Source organism: Canis lupus, chromosome 2 (assembly GCF_003254725.2).
Source record: "Canis lupus dingo isolate Sandy chromosome 2, ASM325472v2, whole genome shotgun sequence".
NCBI classification, from domain to species: Eukaryota; Metazoa; Chordata; class Mammalia; order Carnivora; family Canidae; genus Canis; species Canis lupus.
The window spans coordinates 57,709,345-57,726,264 of record NC_064244.1 but is presented as its reverse complement, the minus strand read 5'-3'; the positions used below and the strand labels follow the sequence as shown (position 1 = coordinate 57,726,264).

The 16,920-nt window shown below is 38.9% G+C and overlaps 1 protein-coding gene across 6 annotated transcripts in view; it reads right to left on the bottom strand.

The window, feature by feature from the left end:
* Nucleotides 1-16,920, bottom strand: part of PSME3IP1 (proteasome activator subunit 3 interacting protein 1) — a 61,677-nt gene that overhangs the window by 35,957 nt on the left and 8,800 nt on the right. For 5 of the 6 annotated variants that reach the window (XM_025448215.3, XM_049104103.1, XM_025448212.3 and 2 more), the window contains exons 2-5: nucleotides 12,731-12,872; nucleotides 12,090-12,188; nucleotides 11,578-11,699; nucleotides 7,007-7,140 (exon numbers count right to left, since the gene is read on the bottom strand). In XM_025448215.3, coding sequence (XP_025304000.1) covers nucleotides 7,007-7,140; nucleotides 11,578-11,699; nucleotides 12,090-12,188; nucleotides 12,731-12,857 — 482 coding nt within the window. In that variant the 5' untranslated portion in view covers nucleotides 12,858-12,872. The remainder of the gene's footprint in view (nucleotides 1-7,006; nucleotides 7,141-11,577; nucleotides 11,700-12,089; nucleotides 12,189-12,730; nucleotides 12,873-16,920) is intronic. The other variant, XM_049104105.1, reaches the window with a different exon arrangement.

The following is a 16,920-nucleotide window of genomic DNA, read 5'->3' as shown; positions in this document are numbered from 1 at the left end:
ATCTTTAAAAAAAAGAAGAAGATACTTCAACAAAGAAAAAACTTTTCTCAGAAGGCCATAATCACAAAAGGGTTAGTGAACAAAGAAACAAGCAAATAAAATCTAATTTGTGTATTAAACATGACCATACTAAAGTCCTGGGCCATAGTAGCATGTAAGGAAGAGGTGATTATAGCTAAAAGTTCTAAGGTCCATGTATAATTTTGTATGGAAGTAAGAAGCCTATTTAACTTTAGGTTTTCCTAAGTAACTTCTGGCAAGTTGCAAGGTTAGCCACCAAAAACAGAATATATAAATCCAAACTAGTAGAAGGAAAATAACTGAACAAAAGATTATAATATTTTAATTTTTAAAAAATACAAAGAAAAAAAATTTTTAATTTAAAATCAATTTGCTAACATAGAGTATAACACCAAGTGCTCGTCAAGAAAAAATATTTTTAGGGATCCCTGGGTGGCACAGCGGTTTGGCGCCTGCCTTTGGCCCGGGGCGCGATCCTGGAGAACCGGGATCGAATCCCACATCAGGCTCCCGGTGCATGGAGCCTGCTTCTCCCTCTGCCTATGTCTCTGCCCCTCTCTCTCACTGTGTGACTATCATAAATAAATAAATAAAAATTAAAAAAAATTTTTAAAAAGACAAATAACATTAAGATAACAGAAACTATATCAAAAATCCTTTAAAAAAATCTAAGCCTACCTATAAAAAGAGATTAACATCCTAAATTTTAAATCAACTATTTAAGGGTGACAGGGTGACAGGCACTGAGGCGGGCACTTGACGGGATGAGCACTGGGTGTTATACTATATGTTGGCAAATTGAACTTAAAAAAAAAAAAAAAATATATATATATATATATATATATATATATATATATATATATATATAAAATAACAGAAGTAAAACAAAAACAAACAACTTAAGACCCAGGAAGACTGAAAGGAAAAGAAAAGCAGAAGAGTTACTGAGGCAAATACTAACCAAAAAACGCTGAGCTACCTACAGAGTAGACTTTAAGACCAAGAATAGTGGCTCAGTGGTTAAGTGTCTGCCTTTGGCTCAGGTTCTGATCCCAGGGTTCTGGGATTGTGTTCTGCATCAGGCTCCCTGCAGGGAGACTGCTTTACCCTCTGCCTGTGTCTCTGCCTCTCTGTCTCTCATGAATAAATTAAAAAAAATCTAAAAAAAAAAAAAAAAAAGACCAAAAAATATTACAGGACCTAAAGTAGATTAGTTTATAATGAAAAAAAGTTTAATTCACTATGAAGATATCACAATTCTAAACAGGTATGCTTCTAATTAAAGAGCTTCAAATATATATTCAACAGAATTCTTAAGAAAATTCAAGAAAACATCACTATAATGAGAGATTTCAAAATACTCCAGTACTGACAGAGCATGCAGACAAGTATGTAGAGACACAGAAGATTTAAACAATACAATTAAAAGCTTGTTTGGTTGTACCTACATAGAACTCAGAACAATTACAAAACATGGATTCTCCTCAAGCTCACTTGGACCATTCACAAAAAAATAACCTCAGGAATAAGTCATAAAGGGAATCTAAAGGAATTTCAAAATTAGTACATATAAACCACAATGTAATTAAAGTAGAATTCAACAACAAAAGACAAATATATCACAGACTCTTAAGACACAGCTAATTATAAAGCATTAAAATGTGGGGGGAGAAGGGGCCAAAACCTTAGAACCTATGAGATACAGTTAAATTACCTCAGTATGTTTGGAAACTTTAAAAAATGTTTCTAATTTATGAGCCAAAGAAGAAATCCTAATGGATATTTAAAAATATTTAGTTGGATGGGACACCTGGGTGGCTCAGCAGTTGAGTGCCTGCCTTCGGCCCAAGACGCAATCCAGGGGTCCTGGGATCAAGTCCCATATCGGGCTTCCTGCACGGAGCCTGCTTTGTTCTCTGTCCCTTGTGGATAAATAAAATCTTTAAAAAAAAAAATTTAGTTGGCTATACAAAATTGTGTACAGTAAAAGCTGAGGAAGACTTAAGTTTTAGGTGCCTATAATTGAAAAGCTGAAAATTAACTAGGTATCTGACACTCATTTATAACAGAAATCGTAAAAGAATAAACTTGAGGGAAGTAAAGAATATCCCAAGGAAAGAAGATGGGAGAAATTAAGAAACTAGCCAAAATAAGGATAAAAGAATAATCCATCAATATTTGGGATGAAAAAGGAGATAATAATAGATACAAGAGCAATAAGAAAAATAAAAAAATACTAATGTTAGTGAATGCATTTGAAACAAGACAAAAATGGACAAATTCCCAGAAAATATAACTAAATAAAACTGACTCAAAAAAACATGGAGAAACTTAAACAGACCTATAATCACAAATTTTAAGAAGCAGGGATCAAAATGCTTATATAAAGAGTTCTACCAAATTTTCACAAAATAGAACATTACCATCTTACACAAATTCCTCCAGAGAACAGAAAAAGAACGCTTCCTAAATCCTTCTACAAAGCTACTTTTAACCTTCATATCAAAATCAGAAAAAAGCGGGGGGTTGGCGGGGGGAGGAACAGACAAGTCTTACTTACGAACATAGATGTAACAATCTATACAAAATATTAGCAAACCAAATCTAGTAGAGTTAAAAATAATTATACTATAGCACAGCATAGGGAATATAATGAAAAGACTGTAATAACATTTGGTAACTACACTTATAGTAAGCACTGAGCAATGCAGAGAATTGTTGAATCATGCTGTAAATCTGAAACTAATAACGCTGTATGTTAATTATACTTCAATTTAAAAAATATTTTTAAGTAACCCCAGCTTGGTAGTGAGGTATGATAACAGGAATATAACATTAGAAAAATCCTTAAACTTAATTTTTCACCATAACAGAGTAAAAAAAAAAATTTTTTTTATCAATTCAAAGGAAGAAAAAAGTTGACAAAATTAAGCCATTTGTGGCTACAAAAAAACTCTTCTCAAACTAAGGCCATAACTTCCTTAAAGTTATGGCCTTAAAAGATATCTGAAAAAACAAAAACAAGAATGATGAAAAGTTATAAATGTTCTGTCTAAAACAAGGACGTACATAGTAATTGTTCCTAACATTTTACTGGTGATCATTGCTGGTGCAGTAAGATAAGAAACAAAAGAAAAGGTGTAAGAGAATAAAACTGTCATTATTCACAGATAGTGACTCTATATAGAAATTTCAAAAGAAAAAAAAAAGAAATTTCAAAAGAATCCAACGATAAAAGTTAATAAGAGTATTTAAAGAATTATTGTTAAGGTTAATAAGAGCTGAGTAGCTAGATGTAACTACTCCAAAATCAATTGCACTTATACAAACCAGCAACAAAACGAATTTAAAACATCTAGGAATAAATCTAACAAAAGATATGCACAACCTTTTGAAAAAAAAAAAAAAACTATGACTTTATTGAATGACATTAAAGAAACAAATAAATGTAGATATATGCCATGTGTAGAAAAACTCACATCCATAAAGATCTGTTCTCTCCATAAATTTATCAAGCCATTTAGGAAGATTCCAAAAAACTTAACTTAATTTAGACTTAATCTAAATCTAAAATTTAAATTTATCTAAATCTAAAATTTATATGGAAGAACAAAGTGGCTAACAATAGACAAGACTTTCCTGAGAAAACTATAAGGGGACTTATCCTGCCAGATACCAAGATTTTTTATAAAGCTACAATAATTACACAGAGTGATACTGGTCTAACAGGTCCAAAGAACAGAAAACAAGGAACTTCCAAATAAACCCATATGTATCTGGAAACTCATTGTAAAACAGAGGTAACACTGAACGTCACTGGGGAAAGAGAGAAATATGGAGCAAATGTTGCTAGAAAATTAGCTTCTGGAGTCCTGGGTGGCTCAGTCAGTTAAGCATCCAACTCCTGATCTCAGTTCAGGTCTTGATACCAACATTGTAAGTTCAAGACCCATGCCCAGCATGGAGCCTACTTAAAAAAGAAAAGCAAGGGATCCCTGGGTGGCGCAGTGGTTTGGCGCCTGCCTTTGGCCCAGGGCGCGATTCTGGAGACCCGGGATCGAATCCCACGTCGGGCTCCCGGTGCATGGAGCCTGCTTCTCCCTCTGCCTGTGTCTCTGCCTCTCTCTCTCTCTCTCTGTGACTATCATAAATAAATAAAAATTAAAAAAAAAAAAAAAAAAAAAAAAAGAAAAGCAAAGGGATGGACGCCTGGGTGGCTCAGCAGTTGAGTGTCTTCTCAGGGCATGATCCAGGAGTTCCGGGATGGAGTCCCACATTGGGCTCCCCACCTCTCTTGGCCTATGTCTCTGCCTCTCTCTCTCTATAAATAAATAACATCTTTAAAAATAATTTAAAAACATTTTTAAAAAGGAAAAAAAAAAAAATGACCACCTTAAAATCAAATATATTTGACTACCTTAAAATTAATTAATGAAAGTAAAAACAAAAGCTATAAACTGTGGGGGGCAAAAGTCAGGACCATATTTAAAAAAAACAAACATACGAACCCTCAAGAAAAATACAAATAACCCAGTAGAAAAATGGCAAAATATAGACCTTCCACATAACAGGACACATGAATGGCAAATCATCATATAAAATATGTCAACTACCTTTAAAAAAAAAAAAAAAGATTTTATTTATTTATTCATGAGCAGCACAGAGGCAGAGACATAGGCAGAGGGAGAAGCAGACTCCTCATAGGGAGCCCAATGCGGAACTCAACCCTGGAACCCTGGGATCACACCCTGAGCCCAAGACAGACAGACTCTCAACCGCTGAGCCACCCAAGTGCCCTAGGACCTGGGTTTTAAATTTTAGTTCTAATTAATTTAAATTTAGATAGCCACAGGTGGCCAAGATAGCAGAGCTCTGGAGAAACATTTGCACATAGGTAACAAAGCATGCCCTAGACCTCTGGACATCATTTGTCACAGTTCAAATATGCATCTACAAGAGAATGGACACATTTTGGTATCTCATATAAGGCACCATTATAAAACAGGGAAAATGAACTTATTACAGCTATATATACATGAATACACAAAATTGTTTCAATAACAGGAACATTTTGACTAAAAAAACCAAATTCATATATTATATACAGAATGAAATCATTTTTATAAAGTTCAAAGCCAAGCAAGCTATTATACTGTTCATGGACACCTATATAGGTAGCCAAAACCAAACCAAACACCAACAACACCACTCCCTGCTCCCCGCCCCGCCACATACACACACCCCAAAACTACTAAAAGACATGCAGAAGAATGATAAAGCAGATTTGAGAGCATGGGGAGAGGATGGCAGGGCAGGGAGAGGGAGCACAGAGGTAGGCTGTCATGTTGATCATGCCCTAGGCACATGCCAGGTATCAGACTTTCTTTCACAAGTACCAGAATCATCCGTACAACTTGAAAAATTAGACTCCAAGACCTCACTTCAAACTTAATGAACCAGAATTAGTGAGAGGCCTAGAATCCACATTAACAAACTCCCAGGTGATTCTAATAAACTCAGGTCTGGGTAGACGAAGAACTCAAGCTCCAGGAGACTCATTTAGCATCTTGCCACACACACAAAAAAACAACAATAAATGATGATCTAATAAAAGGTGAGCTAAGGACTAAGGAAAGAGTTATAACATCCATTTTGCTAGCAGCTAGACGTTGCCGAGAACTGCCCATCTATAGAGCCCTTTCTTGCTGAAGTCCAGTAAAACTGACCCAGGACCAAATTCTAAGACACTGGGCCAGGTATGAAAGCTGCTGTGAAAACTTGAACAGAGGAGGCTGGATGGCTCAGTTAAGCGTCTGACTTGATTTCGGCTCAGGTCATATATCTCAGGGTTAAGAGATGGAGTCCACACTGGGCATGGAGCCTGCTTAACATTCTCTCTCTCTCTCTCTCTCTGCCTCTCCCTCTGCTCCGCCTCCACCCCCCCCCCCAAAAAAACTTCAAAGGAATAATTCATGGCTCAGATAGCCCTTTTCAGGTTACTGCTACTCCTCCCCTCCACTGCTAAACCATGACGACATTTTAATCTGTAAGCAATGTTCTCCGGATCATCTGCAGCAGATGGATGGTGCGCCAAACCATAAGCGTGCATCAGTGCACTCCCCTGAAAACATGTGGCTGGTTGCCAATATGCCACATTGATTTTCCTAATAGACTGCACTCAAACTTAACATTATTTCGTCCATGGTATGGTTGGTCAAACTGAAATGACCAGATTTCATCACTTTGGTGACATCTGAGGATTTAGCGAGGAGCAAACCTAAAACAGAACTTCTCAAAACCTCTAGGCACTACTGCCACCACACATCAATCAGCAAGGAGCCCAGTCAGGTCTGTGCAGCTGTCATAGCTTCCATGGTCTTGTGGGCCACAGTGCTTTGCAGCAACTGTTCTCTCTGCCAGGGATGTTCTCTTCCCCCTTGTCTGTCAAAGCCCTAGTCATCTACCTGGTCAAGATCTCACTCTAATGCCTTCCCTATCTTCCCCAAGCTGAGCTCAGAGGCCCTCTCCAGGGAATTACGGGTTTCCTCCTCCCCGCTCCCATGACACCCTACCCAAATCCTTTCACACAACTTGCTACCTCGTTTGCCTAGAAAGAGATGCTCAAATATTGACCTCCACCTCTCCTATTACTTTGCGATCTGGGACAAAGGTTCTTAGCCAATCAAATTTGTACTTTATAGACTTGTGGGAAGAGTAAGATCATTCCTGGAAAGCACGTAACACAATGCCTGCTACATGACAGGTGCCCGATGAAGAGTAGTTAGTATTATGTTGAACGAAAAATCAAAGGACAGGGCTCAAAGGCTAGAGACACCAAATCTAGAAGGGGAGAGAGAGGTAGGACTACCAAAGAAACGTCACCAAGACTGATGCTTAGGCAACTGTTTGCTCAGGCTACCATTACCGGTGGCATTTTAGAGTACAGAGTCAGAGGGAGATCCAAATTGTGTGAGAGCTGGCTGACCTCTTATGTTTCACGGCTCCTGCCAACAGCTTTGCCTGGGAGAACTTGTTCTTGGTTTCTATGGGTTTCACAGCCACTTTCTTCTCCACCTCCTTCTTATTTTCTGGAGAAATTCCAACTTTGTTGAGATTACTGTGTTGTAGGTTAAGGGTCAGACTAGGTAAAAAGAAGAGCTAGCTATAGCAGGATAATGATAAATCAAGAGAAGACAGACATATATAATCCATTAGTACTTCAGCTCTGCCGAGTAACGTTTAGCTTATTTATATTAAAAACAATGCCCTCTTCTTTTTTCTGCCAGTCATATCCCAGCTGACTTGAAGAGAAATGAAGGTAACCACAGAGGAAGAAGGCAAATCAAGCCAAATATAATACAGAGAAGCAAACTTTATTCCTCTGATTCTCTGTGAAAATCTTGAATTATGGTCAGAAAACCTTCCCAAGGATAGGGCCACACCTTGCTGGAGAAAACAAAGATCTTAAGAAACAGAAATGCCATGGGAAAATGTGGCTTCTCTGAAAATATTTAAATATTTGCTTTTTTCACCCAAGAGTAAAATCAAGTTTTGCAGAATGTCCTATGATATATCAAGTATCAGTGGCATTCAATCTTGGACATCACAAAGACTAACTCCTCTGCTGGTATAAGATAACACCAGAAGCACAGTAAGGCTCATTATAAACCAGAGGCCATCCCCTGTCCCAAACCTATTGAAATGAGGACCTCCAGAGGCCTAGGAAACTGTTTTCAACATCATCTTCAAGGTGATTTTAATGAGAAAACCCAGTGCATATAGATCACAAGAACCAAAACACAAACAGGAGGCCTTGGTGGCACAGTCAGTTAAGCATCTGACTCTTGGTTTTAGCTCAGGTCAAGACCTTGGGGTCTCTAGATGGAGCCCCACACTGGGCTCCACGCCTGCTCTGCAAGGAGCCTGCTTGAGATTCTCCCTCCCTCTGCCCCTCCCACTCATGCTCTCTGTCTCTAAAATAAATAAATCTATCTCTAAAAAAATAAAAGCACAATCAGTTCACTTGTAAGATCACTTCTTGCAGACCTGACATCAACCTCTGGCTGTCAAAGTCTGTCACTTTCTTTTGTTCTCTCCACCAGCCCCTCCCCTTCCTCCATTTCACACTCTCACAACCCATTAGGCAACAGACAGAAGTGTTGGATGTGGTGCAATTCTTTATTCAAGAGGCAGCAGTGCCTTACTGGAAAAATAGTGACATCTAGTGACCAAGAAATCTAAGAAGCAGGTATTATCAGCCCAAAGGGCTGGGCAAGAGGGGTATATGGTCTTTGAACAATGGGGAAAACTGGGCACCAGAAATAAGGAGATTCTAATTCTGATCACTCTTCAGGCACTAAGTCTTGGTCATATAAACAGCAGTTACCTTAAATATTTGCAGTATTCAATGGGGATTATGCAAAATGCTCAGTACTATTACGAATTTCATCAATTTAATGGTTTCAGAGTCAACATGGAAACTGATAATATGTTAACATTACATGTTTGGTTTTCCAGGAAAAAAAAAATGAAAAGAATCAGGTTTCATCTTTCTAGTACTGAAAGCCAGAAACCACAAGCATGCTGATTTTTACCTGCAACTCCATCATTAAAGGATAAGTTCTTAGAATTCTTAATATTGACAAATATTTTTTCCCAGAAATGGAAAAAAAAAGACGCATGTTTTTTATAATAGTAGGACACAAACAGAAACCAACACTTCATTTTTTATTCTTTTAAAGTGGAAAAAAAAGCCTCCAGCATTTTCTTTTTTGGGGAGGGGGGTAAAAAATTACTTTTGATCCACAGCCGAAATATAAACCACTTTTTCCCCCTTAGGTTCCTCTCCCCCTTTAAATGCTTTAAAAATGCAAACACATCTCAGAAATTTCAAGGAATTCATCAGATGAGACATTTTTTAAATTACATAGTTTTAACATATAATATTGCTAAATGCTGGTTTAATCTGAAGAAAACAAGAGTTCTATTGTTCATATGGGCACAAATCACAGCTTATCTGCCTTCACAAGTATCACATTATAAAATGTATCATATTATAATGATCAAGCAGAGCCAAGAATCAGCTCCTGATTTAGAGCTTCAATAAACAAATGTTTAATCCTTCAGTTCCTATCTCAACACGTCTCTGGCTACTTGCATGCCAGGATTAGTGCATTATGTATCATCGGGTTGGAAGGCTTGCTTTTCTTCAGGTTTTCTAGATGGCAGGAACTTACCAAGTTTCCAAGAAAAGCCAATACTCCTGGGGCCTCTCCAGTGTTGTACTGTAATGTTAGCAGGGCAGGAAAGTTTCTTTCGCCTTACTGCTGCCCTGTTCATTCTTTTCTTTGAACTGAAAACCACATTCATACCAAACCAACACTACTCCCCAGAATGCTGCTTTGGGAGACACTCTACATCTTATTTGCTAGCCTGCCAAACTAAGCACATAAAACAAGACATAATCCTAGGGATCGGTGTAATTAACGTATTTCCTGGGAGGAAAAAGTCCGGTGCCTGACAATGCAATACATATATCTGCCCATCTCTACAAACAATAATGCACGCTGTTATTCTGGAGTCACCAGGGAGGGCAGTGGCGGAAGGGAGCTCCAGAAGAGTCAGCCTCAACCCTACAGTTGGGATTGAGGTGTGATTTTCCATCAATTCCAATCATAAATGCTATACCAGAATTCCACTAGGAAAACTGGGTCTGGAAGCCACATCTTTTGCTACCAGTTCAGAGCAGGTTTTGTAGCACCATGCTGCTCCCTTATCTCAACCGTTGTCAGTCACCTTAATTTAAACCAAATCCCTGGGGATCAGTCCAAATCTTCTCCTACACAGCTCTTTAAAGAAACTTACTGCATGCTCCCTGTAAAAACAAACAAAACCAACTGGCATATACATGCAGTCGCATCACCAATTGAGAGGAAAAGCTTGTTCAATCACATTAGTGAGGTTATTCAACATATAAGCCTGAAATACTTAAATAAGCCAGGAAAAAAGCTAGAGTGGCTGCATTAACCTCTCCTAGGAGTTTGTTCACATATATACTGAGAACCTACAATGTGAGGCACTAGGAAAATGAGTGGTGACCAAGTCCCTATTTTTATGCATCTTACCTTACATTCCAGCAGTAAAGAGGCAAAGAAACCAGTAAGCAAATTAAATTAAGATTTTCAGGAATGAAAGTTACTATTAAAAAGTGACATCATACATAGTGACATAGTTTGGTGAAATTTTAGATGAGATGCTTAGGGAAGGTCTCTATGAGGAAGGGAGATGTGGGCTATAAAACGCCAGCCTTATAAAAGCTGAAGGCAGAGCACTCCAGTCCAAAAAACAATACAGAGGCCTTGAAATGAAATCACAAAGCTCAGTATGAGAAGAACAAAAAGAAGGCCAGTAGGCTGGAGTATAGTAAACATGAAGGAGTTCAAGATGCAACAGGAAGGTGGGTTGGCCTATATCATGTAGGGCCTGTTAAGAATGTACACTTAAGTCTAAATGCCACAGGAAGCCACTAGTGTCTTAAATAGGAAAGTGACAGGATTCCAGGTATGTTTTCAAATGTTCCTTTTGACTCTTGTGGTAGACGCGAGCAGAAGCAGAGATCAATTGCATGGTCACAGTGGTCCTAAAAGACAGAGAAAGCTGAACTACACAGACCTGGAGAACATTCTTTTTGGAGGTAGTTTTTGGTTTGGACACCTGGGGGCAAGTTACCGAAATCAAAAAGAGCAGAAAAAGAAGACATTTGGGGGCAAGGGCAGTGTGATGAGTTGAGGGTAGGGATGTGGCACATAGAACTGAGAATTCCAACTCAGCCAAGTTCTAGGTAGGATTCAGACATGCAAGTGGAAGACAAAAAGGCAACACTGAGCTAAAGTGAAGTCATCTTTGCTGTCTTCTCTACCCTTCTGTGGTGACAGACCAGGCTACACCTCTAGGGAAGGTCTTTTTTTTTTTTTTTTTTTTTTAAATATTTTTTTAAATTTTATTTATTTATGATAGTCACATAGAGAGAGAGAGAGAGAGGCAGAGACACAGGCAGAGGGAGAAGCAGGCTCCATGCACCGGGAGCCCGACGTGGGATTCGATCCCGGGTCTCCAGGATCGCGCCCTGGGCCAAAGGCAGGCGCCAAACCGCTGCGCCACCCGGGGATCCCTAGGGAAGGTCTTAATAAGGACACAGGAGAGTTGCTAAACATTTCCTTTTAAAACTCAGAAGCCAATTTCTCCCCTGGATGAGTTTACTGCATTGCCCATCTGTTTTAGAGTCTAATCCCACGAGGCAAAAATACCCTGGTACTGACTATTAGGATTTAGGCCTTTAGTTAATCCTAAAGAATCTGGACTTTCAATTGCACATGCCATGTAACTGCACAAATCACTGCCGGTTTTTCAGGCATGGGAGTACCAATGTTGAAAGGGAACTCAAAGGTCACTAGGTAGGAAATCTTATTTTCTTTCTATTTGTGAAGAAACTCAAATCCATAGACATAGACAAGAAAATGGACACCATACAGATTTCTCTCAAAGTACAAAGGATATTCTATATTCCTTTAGTTCTTTCAGTTCTTCTTCTCTTCGTTGCTTTTCCAGGAGTTCCTGCTGCCGAGAAACCTCATCAAGGAAGTTCGTCTCATCTTCGTCTAAGCCTCTTACCATATTTTCTGAGGAAATAATTGAACAAGGAATACTTAGCAGGCTAAAGGGAAAAGAAAGTCAAATAAGATTTTTCCTTCTTTTTTTCTTAATAAGCAGCAGATCCTTTAGAGGATTAGAAGAATTTGTAAACACCTCGGCTTTTGGAGAGGTAACAGCATAAAATCAAGGCATTTCTCTCATTACCAGACATTAGCACAGAATTAAAATGGGTATCTTGAGCTCTAAACAAAAATGTTCATTGTGCTCTAGAAGGCAGAAGGTTGTCTCTTTCCCATCAAATGAACATCTAGGGACTAGATAAGACAGTTCCATGGCCAACTGGAAAAAGTGTTGCATGAGGCAAAGTGCATCGAAAAGGCCCTGCAGGGTATGCCAGACTGTTTTCTGAAGCTTACTGAATTTGAACTGCTCCTCATACTCCTGCTGCTTCCTGTCTTTCTGTTCCTGTAGCCTTTCATATAGAGACCGAGGGTCATAAACCTCCTCTGGACATTCTGAAAGGAAGAGGGAGGGAGAAAAAGGAAGGGGGAAGAAAAGGCACATACTTTAGAATTTTTCACATTATTTTGGAATCACAAAGGATTTCAAAGATAAAGTCAAGTCTCTGCATGATCTGAGGGCAAGGATAACACAAAAATAGTACAAAGTCCACAGTTTTGCTTTGGATCTCAGAGAGGGGCCAGCAGTTCTCAAAGGCAACTACAAATGTCAATAGGGCCCATGGCCTGAGACAGTTAACTGGATTGAGGGGCAAGCCCAACCCTACACAGCAGCCACATTCTCAGTCACTCAGATCCTGCATCCACCTATACAGATGGAACAAACTGGCAGAATGTTCTGGAAGGTAGGACAGTGGAGAGTGGACAGTGAGTACTCTGGTTCTGTTCCTGGCTACGAAGTCCTTACATAGGTTCTTACACTCCTCTGAGCCTCAGTCCCTAGCTCCAAAGTGAAGACATTAGTACCTACTCTGCAGGACTATTGGAAGATTAGGGAACATTATGTTGAATGCCAAACTATAACCCCATACATATACCTTCTGGATCTTCAGGTTTTCGAACTTTCTCCCATTCTTCTTGCCTCCTTTTACGCCGTTCATCTAGTTCTGCCTCGGACACAAACCTCTTTTTGATAACAAGATTACCATCATCCCCTCCATCCATAATGAAACAATCGGTCTACAAAAAACAAATGAAACATTTCAAGTGAGAACTGCAATTAATATTCTAAAGAGAAACAAGGAGCTATAGCTCTGTCTCACCTAGCAACAGACTACCTCAAAATTCCCTTCAACCTTGAAGAAATCTTTTGAGTTGTTTAATTTATAGATCATTGGTGAAAGCACATGATTGCATTTTTGTTAATGTATCAGGCAGTTTTATTAACATTTATGTTATTTACAAAGTCAGTGAGAGGACCTGGAATAATTCATTACATTCTGTTCCATAGTAAGTCCAACACTGCAGACACTTCTTGGTCCCTCTCTAGACAAACTGGTCTCCTGAGCATCCTATCTTTTTCCCAGATCTCATCTTCCTTTATTTCTGTGACACCTGACATTGTTTCTTCTTGAAATTCCTGTTTCAGGAACATTCCACTACCTCTATTTGCATGTTATTGTTTCCAAATATTTTCAGAATGGAGAAACTCAGGTATTCAAGGAGCCTTGGAGATGAAGTCTAGTCTGTACAAGGGATACACCTAGAGGCACACAAACCCCACACGGAGACAGTGAGACTAGAGCCCAGATCTCCCAACTTCAGGTTCAATGTCCTGTGCTCTAGCCTATGCTGAGTCCTCCATCTCTTTCCTGACCTCCCGTCCTGTGAGTTACAGATCTATGCCACTGAAGAGTCTATCTTCAATTCCTCTCTTTTCTCACTGCCACAATAACCTCAAACACTTTATGCATATCTTGATGCACAAGATTCTCAAATCTAGATACTTCTACCTGAATCTCTCTAGGAAGGGAGAAGGGAATAATGCTAGAGTGTGCACTACTCCTTTTAAGCCTTTCTTTTCTTTGCTAGTTTCTTTCCTTTTGAAGAACTGTGGAATAAACTCTCTACTCAGACATGTTATATTAATCATAGAATTACATCCAAAAAGGAAACAAGAGCAGCCCGGGTGGCTCAGCAGTTTAGCGCCACCTTCAGTCCAGGGCGTGACCCTGGAGACCCGGGATTGAGTCCCAAGTAGGGCTCCCTGCATGGAGCCTGCTTCTTCCTCTGCCTGTGTCTCTGCCTTTCTCTCTGTCTCTCTCATGAATAAATAAATAAAATCTTAAAACAACAACGACAACAACAACAACCAGGAAACAGATATTCTGCACTACTAGTACATCAACTCAATGTCCATTCCAAAATGACCCCTAATAAAAAAAGTAAATCTCTATTGGGATGCCTGGGTGGTTTAGTAAGTTAAGCATCTTGACTCTTGATTTCAGCTCAGGTCATGATCTCAGGGCCATGAGACTAAGTCCTGTCGGGCTCTGCACTCTGCACAGAATCTATTTAAGATTCTCTCCCTCCCCCTCCTCCTCTCCCTCTACTTCCACCCTTCCCCCCACTGCTCCCGCTCTTGCTCTTTCTCTCCTCCCCCCAAAAAAAGTCTCTACTGACAGCACAAAAATAAAGTAGCTGCCATTTATTGAACCTCTTAGCATGCACTAAATACATTTTTATGTATATTATCTCATTATGCTCCCACTGACTCTATGAAAAATATTATCTCTCTACAGATGAAGAAATGGGAGTCTAGAGAAGTTAAACCACTTGTCTAAGATGATAAAAGGTGGTGAATGATAGAGCTGAGAATAAAATCCAGGTCTGATGTAAAAGTGTCATACTCTTATCCCTTCACCATCTCCCTCCCCAGAAACCTGGGATCCTGGTTGAAAAGAAGGACATGTCAACTTCAGCTTTCTTCCTACACCAAATTCCAGGCTGAAAATGTTCATGTAAACATTTTACTAAAGATGAAAATGGAAGCTGAGAAAGCAAATCTATACATTCTGAACAAGAAAATAGTTTCAGCCCAAATTTCACTGCAGCAGTTTAGTTCAATGTTAACAACCTTAAGAGAGAATTTTGAAATCTACTAGAAAGAAAACTAAATCCATTGACAGAAGCTATTGTTCCCACCTAAAGCCCACAAGCTGAACACTTGTGATTTAGCCTCATTCAATGTCTCCAGACAGAGCCCTGTTATAGAAACAGAATTATTCCATCTCTGCTAGCCATGCCAAAAATTCCTCAACTTCTGCAGAATAACCTCTTATGAAACAAGAGCCAACATATTTTTAAATGTCTTAAATTAGGGCTCTTATGAGTGGGAGAGACATACTGGACCCTCGATGTCCCCCTTTCTTCCTCTGTTAGCTTGGCTGCAGCTCTCCTCTCTCACCCTAAATTGGCTATCTGGTTTCTTCCCCTCACCCTTATTCCTGGGAAATAATCCAGAGTGGGTCAGCTTGTGTCCCATCTAAAATGATTCTCCATCCAACATACAAATCTACCACACATACCAGAAGATTTTCACCCAATCCATATTCTAAAACTTTAATAGGGACCAATGCACTCACTCCCAGGCAGCTGACTCCCTAAGTAGATCTGACCAGTAGGATGGTTTTTCCTTAAACCGCACTGAAATTCATCTCCCTATAAATTCCACACATAAATTCAATCCACTAAAACAAAACAAAAAAAAAAAACAAAAAAAAAATCAATCCACTGGACAAAAAAGGAGCCAAGTCCTTTTTCAACATGGCAATGCTTCAACTGTTTGAGGACAACTCCCACGTTCCTCCTAATCCATCACTTTTCTGGGCCAAACAATCCCTAGTTCTTTTAATCTTATGAAATGGAGAAAATAATAGTGTCTCAAAGCAGTGAATTTATCAGATTGTGTAGGATTTAAAACTGGGAAATAAATATTAGGATATGACAATGCCCTGGCATTCCTATTAAATGCATCTCTTCATTCTCATTGTACATTTTAAAAAATGAAAGAATATGTTAATTTTGAAAAATGTTCCAATAGGCCAAAATTTTAAAAACCTAGAATCTCTCATGCTTCTATCTAAATAAGAATTCGGACTGTATGATCTACTCTTGTAATTCAAAATGAAGAAAGTAAAATCATTAATTCTCATGGCCTATTGAATTTTTGGAAAAGAACCTACCTTCACTTAACTTTAACAAAGTTCTCTGAAACTCAAGGGACAAAAAGCCTTCAAGATATATGTGTAAAAGGCTTTGAATTTGAAATATAAACTCTAGAGAAATAACAATCTTCCTAACACTTATCAATTTTGGAAAAAGACAAATTTAAGGGATTCCAAGAAATTCTTATTCTCTTTGTCATCAATCTTTTTCTCTGAAATGTTAGAATTCAATTTCTACCCAAAGGATTGAGTCTGTGCTACTAACCATCTTTCACACCACAGGGACAAGGGCAGGAATCAGAGATGGTTTCCAAAAATGAAAATAAAGAAGCACATTAAAAAAGGAAATTGATGGGGATCTCTGGGTGGCTCAGCGGTTTAGTGCCTGCCTTGGGCCCAGGGCATGATCCTGGAGTCCTAGGATCCAGTCCCGCATCAGGTTCCCTGCATGGAGCCTGCTTCTCCCTCTGCCTATGTCTCTGTCTCTCTCTGTGTCTCTCATGAATAAATAAATAAAACCTTTAAAAAAAAAAAAGGAAATTGAAAGACAATGGCTTCAGAATTTGAGAGAAAGTACTGCTTTCGAAGGGCTGGTTTCCTAAAAACAGAGTTAAAATTAGTAAACACTTGTAAAAATCTACTTTTTAAAGCTAGTATTATAATCCTGATAGTCCCTCGATCTCAAAATAGATAAAACAAGCTAGATGGCCAGACCTAATTATAATGAGTTTCTGTGTTTAAAAGGGACAAGACTAGAATATAGCTGGCTCCATCCTCTCTTTCTACACTTTGCACATCTTCCATAGGTCCTCATTTCTGGGCTCTTCAACCATCATTCCCTCCTTGCCTTCTATGCCACCAGTGGCACTTCTAGCTATCTGGTCACTTTTCTATGTTAGGAGAGGTCAAAGACAGGGACAGAAATGTTCATGAACAAGTGGCATACTCCTGAGTATTCTGGATAATGTTCAGGATATTCCTTTTCCAGAAATAGTTTTTTTCAGGATTCAAAACATCGCTGACAATACACACTGCCAAGAAGCAAGTTTCATTTCACACAC